Source organism: Pygocentrus nattereri, chromosome 23 (genome assembly GCF_015220715.1).
Source record: "Pygocentrus nattereri isolate fPygNat1 chromosome 23, fPygNat1.pri, whole genome shotgun sequence".
In the NCBI taxonomy this organism is placed as follows: domain Eukaryota; kingdom Metazoa; phylum Chordata; class Actinopteri; order Characiformes; family Serrasalmidae; genus Pygocentrus; species Pygocentrus nattereri.
Genome location: NC_051233.1, coordinates 29,036,794 through 29,049,278, shown reverse-complemented (window position 1 = coordinate 29,049,278; position 12,485 = coordinate 29,036,794). Strand labels below are relative to the sequence as shown.

The following is a 12,485-nucleotide window of genomic DNA, read 5'->3' as shown; positions in this document are numbered from 1 at the left end:
ACCCACATTGTTCACAGGCCCACCCATAAAAACAGCAAAAAATGCTGTCACTGTAAAATAGCCAATCAGATTATTTTGCTTTCTGCCAAGCTTTATTTTCTCAACCCTCCAATCACTGCACAGCAACCGCTGCTATCCACCATTGCCTCAAGCCTTTAATTCATTATCAGTGTACCAGTATTTGAAATCGAAGCTTTAGCTGTGGTTAAAAGACGTAACTGCAGGCATTTAAAAGTGTGATTCTGTCACAAAGAGTTTGTCGTTTCTACCATCCAAAGATGAAAATAACCTCAGTTATCTCGGTTAACACAGTTTTCTGTCATTATCAGCTTTACTAGGACTACTGCAAGCTAACATTACTACAGTGAATCAAAAGTAAGATACAAATGGACCATAAATATTTTTAAGCCTGCTGTGATAATATGTTTTTGACTTCAATGATTAGGTTTAGGTCTTTGCACATCTCAGCTGAAGTCATGTTGTTTTTGGGCTTTCCTGCTGTGGCAGTAACGTTATGCTTTATACTAGGATGGTTAGCTTTGGGATTTGAAGCTTGCTGTGTTGCTTTTCCTTGTCTTTGTGCATCTCAGCGGTTTGATATTGTAACTTTATGTTAGTAATGTTGTGTTTACGAGAATTTACTATTCTGATTGTTTGCCAGAATATGGTGATATTGCCATACGGTGGAAGCACTGAAATAGGTAGGGTGATGACCAGAGGCAGTTCTCGAGAATTTTCCCCAGGGTGGCGGGGAGTTTCAACAGGGTGTCAATATGAACATGTGACGTGGGGGGTTGGGGTAGTTTCAATATGCAAGTGGAGGGTGTCAGTTCCGCTGTTTAACAATGTTGCTAGCTAAGGGAAAGTGTGAGCAGTGGGCTTGGGGAGTTGTTTCTCATTCTCACAATAAGAATGTGTGAGGGGGGCACTGCAGGGAGGATGAAAAGTAAAGTGCGGGGTTGGAGGGTTGTTCTGTCGTCAGCAAATAACTTTCTTCTTAAAGCCGCAAACACCCACCCCACAGCAAGGGGGGAAGCCAATGCCCTGGCAGAAATTGATGTCTGGGCTGCCCAATCAGATTTTAGGGTAGGTCTTGGCCACCCCAGCCTCCCTTTTAGAACTGCCTATGTTGATGACTGCATGGCTATCAAGAATCGACCTGATGTGTAGTGACATGGGGGACTTTGAAAGCTGATTGGCCAAACTGCCCTACCCTCTTTGTGTATTTCTGCCTACACGACTGAAATGGAACACAACTTTGTAGAACAGTATGAATAGGTGCTAATCTCTGCAGAGCTGTAACCTGGAAGGAACCCAGTTTGACACAGCTGATGCTACAGCCAGATTCAGTTAGGGCCTGTGAATTGGTTCAAATGATTGTTTGAAAAGAACCAGTTTAAAGGAGTTGATTCATTCACAGATACAGAGAGAGAGAGAGAGAGAGAGAGAGAGAATTCAGTTGATCATTGTCAGGTGGAAAGTAGCCTCTGGATAAACTGCTTCTTTTCAACACCTCTGAGAAGGACATAGGCTTCTCTTGTTTGACATGATAGAGCTCATCTCATGTTAATGAGTAGGTGGATCTCCAGCTTAATGAGACTTTAGAAAGTTCTCAGAGTGCAAAGGGTGCATTAATGTATTTTCTGTGTTAGTCTCTTAATAGAGACCACACCATAACAATCATGGTAAGAGTGCTACCAATGTAGTGAATGTGTGAGGAAGACGCTCTGAGGATAAGGATTCAAAAAGGGTGAAAACGAATAGATCCATGATCCGGCCACAAATAACCCTTTCAGTACCAACTGTGGCGAGGCTAGACAAGCTTTACAGAGCATTGGCAAAATCCCATTCATACCAAAGAGAATGGAAGCATTCATCTTGAAAAAAAAAAGCTCCTACACTTTACTCATTTTTAACTTTCCTAATTGTTCTTTTTCTTTAGCTATCTGCTCACATGGCTATGACACTATAAGTCGACTGCTGGCCTCATTAACTCGCTCTAGACCGGACGTCACTTTGAAAATCTAAACCAAAAATCGACAGCAGAAACGTTTGTTGATGATGTTTTAATACCAACATAATCAATAATATCAAATAAATGCTATGCTACCAAGCAGGATTATGTTCTAAATCAGAGATGTCCAAATATTTTTCCAGGCCAGCATGGACCCTATCAACATTCCTGAAGGCCAGTCATTCTTTGCCAAAATACTGTTCATAAAGAATTTTAAATATTCTATATTCAATATATAAATAAAAACATATAAAATTAACAAGTAATATTTATTGTAAAAACTACTAAACTGGGCCCTGACAAGCCCCGCCTCCCTTAGTTACTGTTGCTATGTTTATCAAAATTTTAGATCAGACCAATGTGTAGCATCTATAGCGTTTGTGCTAACAGAAGTTCTGTTGTTGTTGTGCCACATGCCTACTCTTTATTATTAGTCCTGCATTGGCTGTGATTGGCTGAGAGGTGTGTCAGTTATTATTTAGCAACTGTCAGTCAGTTTTAACAATAGACAGTTTATGGGAAAACCCCACAAGGACAGTATTACAAGAGCATGGACGTGAGTATGTGTGCGTGACTTTTCTGTGAGTGACAGTATCTCACTAGAAGAAGACGTAGATGACCCGGCTGGAGCGGTCAGTGCGTGTGCATGTGTGACTGACAGTATCTCAGGTGCAGATGACCTCAGGGGCATAAAGTGCGTATGTGTTTGTACCTCTATGACTGACAGCAGTATCTCAGGGGCCGAGGAGCCGAGGGCCATCAATGTGAGATTGGAGACGGTTTCGTTCCAAATCCGCACCGTCACCACCGTCTTCTCTCCGTTCGCACCCGTAACGGTCACCTGTTTTTCCTACAACACACAAACAAAGGTATAAGCAGAAGCTCGGAAAATGACTGTTACTAACAAAGAGCTTTAAATGAATGTTACAAGCACGAGCGGGCGCAACTCTAAGTCAGGGGAGCCTAATCCTGGTGCTCCAACCTGGACAGCTCAGTTCCAACACACCTGATCTAAGTGTAGGCCCTATCATTGAGCAATTGCTAGTTTGATTGCTGGTGCTGCCACAGCCATCCATAAGTCCAACTGAGCACAACTGTTGTTCTCTCTGGGTCAGTGGGACGGCCTTGCCTCACATCACTCAGTTCAATGTTAGCCAGTGCAAGTGTCTGTCAGCTGATGTAACAGAATTAGCAGTTAGCGTACTTTTCCAAGCATGCAGAGTTGTCTAGTGACACTGTGTTAGCGGCCGTTTGAATCACATGCTAGCCTTCACCCTCCTAGCGCTGGTAGTATCATGTGATTAGGTGATTCGGTGGAGATCTACCTAACTGGACACAGACATTAAAAAACTGTCGACGAAATTTTGAAGAAAATGGAAAAAAAATTAAACAAACAAACAAAAAATAAATAAATAATGAAGCACATGAGATGCTAATGTTAGAGAGCCAGTATTCCATAAAATGATTCATTTTTGATGCTACTTTTTTAAACAAAAGTTAGAATTTTTTTTTTTAAAACATTTTTGTTCTTAGTAAAAACAAGTCCTCTATAGTGAACACACTTCTGCACATTTTAATGCACAATTACTGTTTATTTGGGGGGGAAAGCATAAAATATGGTCTGTGCAAAAGTTATGGCACACTTTATATTCTGTGTGGTCTCTGTATAGGGTCTGTTAACTTATTTTAACTTAAAAAATAAACATTTTTTTTGCATATCGCTGTTGTTGGAACAAAACATTGTATCTCCAAAATCATAACTTTACAGGAAAAGGAAAAAAACATACTCTTCTTTTAAGTCAACGGAACCAGAGTTTTTTCCCCAGTAGTTTTGGGTCATTTTTGATGGTCCATTTATCATGAAATTTCCAAAATTTGAAATTATGTCAAAAAATGAAAAATGGAAATGGAAATTGGAGATGAGGGGTTTGGTCCCGACAGCAGCGATATGACTGTAGATAGAAAGAAGGCTGAAGGTCTAATTTCACTCCACTACCTGTGAGGTGATGACCTCGATGGCGGCCATGAAGCGGTCAGCGATGATGGAGACGCCCAGGAAGAGGTAGAGCAGAGACAGGAAGTAGATGATGGCCCTGGCGACCTGCTCGCCCAGCGGGGGGTTTTGGGGCCGCCAGACAGGAAGCAGAATCCCGGGATTGCACTCCACCTTCTCGCTGCAGCTGCTGTTCTTACCACACACGCTTACCCGCACACAGAGCAGGAGAACGAGGAGGACAGGGGCGAGTGGAGGAGGCGCCATGACCACAGAGAGAGAGAGGAGAGAGAGGGGAAGAGAGAAAGAGAGAAAGAGAAAGTCTCCTCCTAGAGAGAGAGAGAGAGAGAGAGAGAGAGAGAGAGAGAGAGAGAGAGATTACAGTAGTTAAGAGTTTAGAAGTCATTTCTGTTGTTCTGCTTTTAATCTAATTACACAGTTAAATCATCGCAGAGTCACGTGACGAAGTACGTTCAGCTTCCAGCATTCGATTCATTTATTTTCATCAAGAAAACAGAATTTTTCCATTTTATTTGTAGTGTAAATATGTAACTGCACACATTCTATATTGATCATATTGGTCAGATTAATGGAACATGTACTGTATTTGGCTCTATTTAGAACCTTTTTGAAAATGGTAATTGGGGCACACACGCTAAGAGTTTGGGGGCCCACCTTCCTGCCGGCTCTCACGGCCATCGTCGGGGCCCAGGGGACGAGTGCATGCCTCAGTTCTATATAACACCTAAAAGGGTTCTTTGACTGTCACAAGTTTGACATAGTAACAATACCAGAACCCTTTTTGGTGCTACACAGAACCGTATATTAAACATTCTCTCTCTCTCTCTCTCTCTCTCTCTCTCTCTCTCTCTATGTCTCTCTCCATATCTATCTCACTCTCATTTCTCTCTCACTGTCTTTTCTCTCTCCTTGTTTGTCTGTAGTTTCTCTCTCTCTCCCTTTCCCTCTCTCCATGTCCATCTTGCTCTCACTATGTCTCTTTTCTCTCTCTGTGTCTCTCCATTCATGTCTGTCTGTCTGTCTCTTGTTTCTCTCGCTCTTTCTCTTTGTCTCTCTTTTCACTGGAGTCCCAAAGCATTAAAAAGGCTTTGTAACTCTTTCCAGACTGATATATTTCAATGTCTCATCTCTTCTGGAATTTCTGATGATTACATTATTACATTATTTTTAGATTAAAGGTTTTATTTATTATGTGATGTTTACATTTAACACAGGGCTGGCAGTAATCAAGTCTGGGTCTGCCTAGTTTAATTGATCCCAGCTATTGACTAAATTTGTCAATTGGGTAAATAAAGAGGTAATTACTTTTTCAAACAAGGCCAGTTGGTTTTGGATGTGTTTTCTTCTCAATAAATGAAATTATTTATTTAAAAACCGCATATGTCTCTCGCTCTGATCTAATATTAGCTCCCCAACTTTGCACTGAAGCTTGAAGGTATTGTCTCTGTGTGTGTATGTTTGGTGTGTGGTGTGTGTGTGTGTGTGTGTGTGTGTGTGTGTGTGTGTGTGTGTGTGTGTGTGTGTGTGTGTGTGTGTGTGTGTGTGTGTGTGTGTGTGGTAGAGATTGACAGAGGGATCGTGAGTTGAACACTGTGGCTCATATTTCACTTTCCAAGCTCTGCTATGGTTACCTGCACTGTAACACTAAACCACCTGCAAAAATAACTCAACACACACGGACAAACAGGAATACACACATACACACACACAGAAACCCACACAAAGCATTCTTCAACTCCTCTGTCAAGAACAACCTCTGTATCAACAAAGAAGATAAGAATCAAGTTCACATGACTCATGAACCAATGAACAACTGAATCTTTGAATCACTGAATTGTGAGGTATGTTGAAACAAACAGTTCAATAGAATTGGCTCAGTGAACTGAATTGAATTTCCTGTCACTACCCCCACAATCCCCCACCCACCCCCATACACATAGAGCATTACTTTACCCACAAACAGACTCATATCATTCTCACACACATTGATACAGCATTGTTTTAAAGTGGTGGTCTTCAAGGACCTCCAGACGGTTCACATTTGTGCTGTATTCCAGGCTGTGGCCCATCAGAAACTTACTCTAATCCCAAAAGTATAAACTGTATATAAACTGTATTTTTTTTAAAATGAAAGTAGCAAAGTATAGGCCTAGTCCAGGAGTCACAACCCAAATGTTAAGAAAAGCCTGTTTGTCCTTTCAAAAGAAATTAAACTTTTTTAAACATTTTATGTCCATTTTACCATCTTGGCTGTAAATATATCTCAGTATGTGCTAATTTACTAGTATAGGCTAACAAATATAATATAAACTAAAATCCAGTCTTACTTTGCTTTGCTTTAGGCTTTAGCTCAGCTCAGCTAAAGATGCTTTTCTCACATCTCAGGCAGGAAACTTGTCCAAAAGTGTTGTAGGTTTTTGTAAAATGTCTCTCATTGTTCAATTTTTTTGCTTCACATTCTCCAGATTCTTGTCTGTATTTTCCCGTTCCACCTTAAATGGTGCCTGAGGTGCCATAAGGTAATTGCTGCAAAATTTAAGGTGGAACGGAACAATTTGAACAAGAAGATGGCGAACGAGAAACTGACTTCAGCTTCATGACTTTTTAGTGTTTGGCAGTTTCTCACTGTAGATTAAACATATCAGGAAAAAAGCTGGAGTGCTTATAAATGCAAATAAGTCTGTTCATCTCCAAATTATTGGTGTTCATCTTAAATCTTGCTCCTTGCTGTTTAGCTACTAGAAGATAAGATTATTGTCTGCGTTGCTATAGTGACCAGCAGTCTGTGCGCCAACTTTGAGGGTTAAAGGGTGAATTAGCAGCTCTACATTAACTCCAGCGGTTAATACCATTTATTGTTAAACTGCGTTGAACGATCAGCAGAGCTTTATTTTACTGTAAAGGAGGATTATTTTATTTTTACCTCCAAATCTAATTCAGCTGTGGAGCCACAACAGAGCAGTAAAAAGCTGCATGTTCCCGACTGCTCGACTAGCATAATGTTACAAAACAAACTTGCATATTGCTTTGCCTTTCTAGCTTTTGTCCCACCACATACAGTCCTATGCAAAAATTTTGGCACACCTAGCCAAGTGACTTGTTTTGTTGGTTTTCTAAGTGAAAATAAGTGAACACGTTTTCCACAGAGAACACACCTCTGCACATTTTGATGCACAATTACTGTTTATTTGAAAGTGTTCCCCTTTAGAGTCTTGGTTCCTCTCAAGGTTTCCTCCTCTTGCTCTTAGGCAGCTTTTCCTGCCGCTGTTGCCCTTGGCGACAGCTATTCGGGGCTCAGACCTGGATTTCTGCAAAGCTGCTATGTGACAACACCCATCATAAAAACCGTCACATAAATAAATCTTGAATTAAGCTGAATTTGTAGGTTGGAAAACATGGTGGGACCATCTGGGGGGTCCTGTGGACCACTTTGAGAATCATTGCTTTGGAGTGGGGCCAATCCTGGGCCTGGAGATCTACCACAAGAGTTCTGCACACATCACTCTAATGTTCAGACGCTCCTAAAAGCCTTCATGATTTGGATCAGGGTGTGAGAATGAGGGTAGGACCAGTGCTGGATGCCCTTGATTTGGATGCATAACAATAACAGAAAACCTTCCTGAGCTGTATATTTTAATCTGGTTAAGATTTAAGTGCAATTGAAGGGTTTATCAGGAGCACCAGACAGTGTGTCGGCAGAAAGCAGCAGGTGTGCATTAGGGGGTCTGTCTGTTCAGTGTGAATGCACAGCTTTCGGTGAGTATCAGATATGTGTGTGTGAGTGTGAGAGTCTCAGGTTACCGTAGTGATGGTGTCTCTGTCCGTCAGTGTTGGTGATAAGTGATTGGTCAGATTGGTTTACACACCAGGCCCTGACAACTTAGGGGGAGTTAACACCTTTTACCGGTTAATATTACATACACGCACACACACACACACACACACACACACACACACACACACACACACAAGATACAGAAAAAGTGGGAAGGTTACATGAGGAAAGTGTGCGCACAAGAGAAATGAATTCACAGATATGAGTGAGAGAGGGATGTGCGGAAGGAAAGACAGCTGAGAAATGAGAAGAAAAGAGATGATTTGAAGCAAAAAAATATTTTAATATATTTATCTTACTCCCATTTATCAACACTAGCTACGTTTACATGCAGCCTGATAATCTGTTAATAGTCCGACTAATAGCTCAATTGGAATAGAATATGTCCATATATACACCTCAATTGGAATAAAATATATACACCCCATATATACACCTCAATTGGAATAAAATAAAATATTCCAATTGAAGCCATTCAGAATACAATTTCTATCTCACTGAACGAGGTCTGTAATCCTGTAAATAATCAGTTAAATAGAAGAATGATATCAGTGTAAATGCCTGTATCCGATTACATTCCCAATCGGAAAGTTTAAGTCCGTTCTCCATGTGCGTCGCATCATAGTGAAAATTTCGACATGGCAGAGCATAAACTGGCCTGCTGAGGAAGCAAAGTTTATGCACCGATCTTTAAAGACAGATGGCGGTGGGACAGATGTCCAGCTTATGTGTCTCAGAACAAGACGTCTTCCTCTCGCCCTTCTTTAATGAGGACATATGAAGGACGTTTTCCTGAGTCTGACATCATTTTAAGGCAATTAAAAACACAAGCACCGCTCACTGCTGCTCATCTCACTCTGACAGGACTCATGTGATGCTCGCTGTCATGGTAACATCTACACTAATAGGTACTCTTGGTATGCATGTAATTTTGGATCAGATTACTCATAGTGTGCACGTAAACAGAGATTTTCATCATATTGTTGAGTAGAGTGTGATATAAACACCTCATTATTAATCTAGAATTGGAATGTATTCAACCAGATTGAAAAACATATTTGTATGTAAACACAGTTTGGCACTAACTTGGCTGCCAATATTACTGAGAGACAAAAAAAGAGACATTATTTTCAAATGTGACTGGAAAAAGTTAACGCTCCATTCTTTAAAGTAAATAAACAACCAAATTATTTTATTAAAAGTGCTTTAAACTGGCCTTTCCAAAACTGTAGGTTTTATGTTACACTCATCAAAGTCTCTCAAAAGTAGATTTTGCCTAAATAATGATTTGATGGTTTTCTTTTCCAAACTTTTTGCTCTGAATTGTTGCATTACTAAAGCTACTTATTACTTTGTTCACATTGTGGCTTCTTAGTTTGATCTACTGCACAGAACTAAGAGGACTCGCTCACCACCAGTTCAAGTCATGCTGTTCTCGATTGAGCAGGAAGCTCTCAGTAAATTTAAACAGGCACCAGAACATCTGAAGTTTAGCTCATCTGCATCTTATAATCACTTATTATGATGTCTTGTTTTCACACAATAATGATGTATCATGTCAAAATAATGATACATGTTTGTAGAAAGTAATAACTTGTTTTTTAGTTGACCTACTAAATCAAAATTTGAGAAAGAAAATACATTATTTCAGTCTAATAGTTACCATTTGAACCAAAATCAGACGATAAAAGACATTTTGGCTGCATCCCAAATCACACACTTGTACACTTTCCATGCTACACTAATAAATGCACTTCTAATGCAGGGTGCACTACTCTGTGCCGTTTGAGACACAGCCTTTTTCTTCTACGTGGCAGAATCAGGCTTCCATGGAAACAGCATGTGAGTAATACACACGGTTATAATGCACTGTTCACATGTAAATTATGAAGGTGCGCCTGTGCTTATTTGCATAGACGTTTTTGATAGACAAGCCACAAAATTAGCCGCCTTCACCACCGCAAAGTGTCAGTAGTCTGTCAGCGATTAACGCCTGTTTTAGTAAATCTGCCCCTTAAACTCCCTCAGACTTTAATTAAAAGCTTATTCAAACAAGCAACAGACGCATCAAAAGAATGTACTTGTGTGCAAAGCATGGACTGGTCAATACCATGTAAGTGTCATGTGGTCTAGTCAGGACATCATTCTTATGCAGGGACAGAGAACGCGTCTGCAGGCTGACCACACAGACAGACAGACATGTCTGCTGTAACTGAGCCCAGCACTCCGTGTCCTGCTGTCTCCGGTGAGCAGCCATCGCTCATGTGCGCATGCGCTCACAGAGATCTGCTATCAGTATCTCTGCTCTACAATCTCACCTGCAATCTCTCTTTGTCTCTTTCTCCGTACAGGCACCTGGCTAATGTTGCACAAGAATGGCACAAAATAATGAAAGACTATTAGATGCAGATTAATAATTGCCTGCATTGAGTTGGCCTGGACGCACTCTGAATGTTCTCCACAAGGGGCAGCTATTAATACTTCTTCAGGCATCACTGAAAGAGAGGAAACCCACACTCGCAGAGTCTTTATGAATGTTTTTTTTATCATTACAAACTGCATGCAAATGAAATAAAATGTGTTTACTATTACAAATTGTGTGCATACTAAGTAAATGTATAAATGTGTATATGAAGCAAAACTCATATTTCTGTGCTTTTATACCATGTTGTTTTTTTTATACAAAGTATTTTCAATGCTTTCCTTTTTGTTCTTTTTCAGTAAAGTATCACACTTATTTATATTATTTGGGCTAAAAAAAAACACAGAGCAGCACTGATACACACTAACCTCCTCCTGCCTCTCCTCCTGCCGCACTAGTGTTACTAGTACGTTTTGCAACAACCTGTTTACAGTCATCATTTTTTAGCTTTTAAGCACCTAAGTGTCTCTGTAGAACTACAAAGTGCAGCTATATAATAAGTGGAGCTGATAAAATGGACAATGAGCGTAGAAATAAGGCGGTGTTTTTAATGAAGTGGCTGGTTGACAGGTAATAAAAAGCTTCACGAAATTAAGTCGTAAGTCTTGAGTCTGAGGTGAGTCGCGAGTCAGTCAAATGCAACTCAAGTCTGAGACACTAGCTTGACTCCACCTCTCTGACATCCAACCATCCAACTTTGATACCATGCAGTTGATGCAGTAACTATACAGTGGTTGTTGTTCTTTGTTGTCTCTGTATAACTGATCTAAATCTGTCTGTTCTACTTTACCCATCATAAACCCAGAAAAGCATGTAGTGATGTAATATTTTATTAGAATGACATCACATATTGACCATCACTAACTTCTGGCATGCATCATAACTATAACTGATGCACCAATTTGCTGTTTAGTCTTTCCCCTTATCTAACACACCTGATTGAAGAGATGCTTCAATAATGCATTACCAGGTTGAATGAAGTGTGTTAGTCCATTGAAAACACATAACACAAGACCACAGTCCAGGACTGGAACTGGGCCTATTCGTTAACTCCCGTTCATTCATGCCATGCAGTGGCGCAGGTCATTGCGCTCCTTGTTTTCTGCTAATTTGTTTAATGTGGTTGTGAAGGGAGGTCTCCGCAGTTAGCTCTGTTTTCTGGGCTGTGTAGACAGAAACCCACTCACACATACTGATCTTAAAAGCCAAAAGTAGAGGCTGGTATTAGTAGCCATTACAGTTGACTGGAAGTCGAGGCTGTATTGATTGTTTGAAGTGATCATTTGGCAAAAAATCAAATTCAAATACAACTTTTCCCATAGCTCATCACTCAATCTGTACACATTCTTCAACCTGGAGCTACGAGACTAATGTAGCTAACAAGTACAATCATAGGTATACAAGGATTACTAAGGAATATAATAATTTACCCAGCTGAAAAGCCTTAACCATCGTTGTAAATACATAACTACTACATTAAGTTATGATTCCCTAAATGAAATAAGCTGAATATAAAACCAGAGTTAAAACAATCACATCAACGGGTTCTGTGAGCTTCACCAACCACACGACCGTATCTGCACATAAACATCACGCAAACAATATGCATCACACTAACACGAGTGTGAATCGCTGCGTTCCCTCTGTTTTATAATCCTGAGTGCAATATTCTTGAAATAGTGTAATTTTGGACAGTATCTTTCTTAAACTGCTGCTCTGTAATGGTACTCAATGCTGTCCAGCTGCGATGCTGACCACCCCAAAATGGTGACGACGTCGATGTGCCTGGACCCAACGCGAGTATCTAGGTATGTAAGAGTATACTCCACAAATTAGCACCACCTTCGTTAACTCACTTTTTGGTTCAATTACTGATCTAAACGCCAAGTAAGGTACTCTAGTGGGAAAAACCTATGAGCGGATGTTACCTACAGTTTTTCTAAACATTTCTGAGCATTACACATGAGGAAAAACCAAACCCCTCCTCCCACCACTCAATTTGCTATGAAGTAATGATCAATGTAGCCAGGTTTTCTTGAAAATGCTAGATTCCTTAAACCAACATTTCCAGTTATTAGGGTCATCTGCTGTCACAAAAGGTACATACCAGTACTACAAATGTGGCCATCTTCATTATTTGAATGCAAGAATTGGACAATTCCTTCAATCTTTAATATCAGAGAGAACAGATATCAATTAA

The 12,485-nt window shown here is 40.2% G+C and overlaps 1 protein-coding gene across 5 annotated transcripts in view; it reads right to left on the bottom strand.

Annotated features, from left to right (window-relative positions):
• Positions 1-12,485, bottom strand: part of slc8a2a (solute carrier family 8 member 2a) — a 52,629-nt gene that overhangs the window by 21,830 nt on the left and 18,314 nt on the right. For all 5 annotated transcript variants that reach the window (XM_017713890.2, XM_017713892.2, XM_017713893.2 and 2 more), the window contains exons 2-3: positions 4,011-4,336; positions 2,727-2,864 (exon numbers count right to left, since the gene is read on the bottom strand). In XM_017713890.2, coding sequence (XP_017569379.1) covers positions 2,727-2,864; positions 4,011-4,274 — 402 coding nt within the window. In that variant the 5' untranslated portion in view covers positions 4,275-4,336. The remainder of the gene's footprint in view (positions 1-2,726; positions 2,865-4,010; positions 4,337-12,485) is intronic.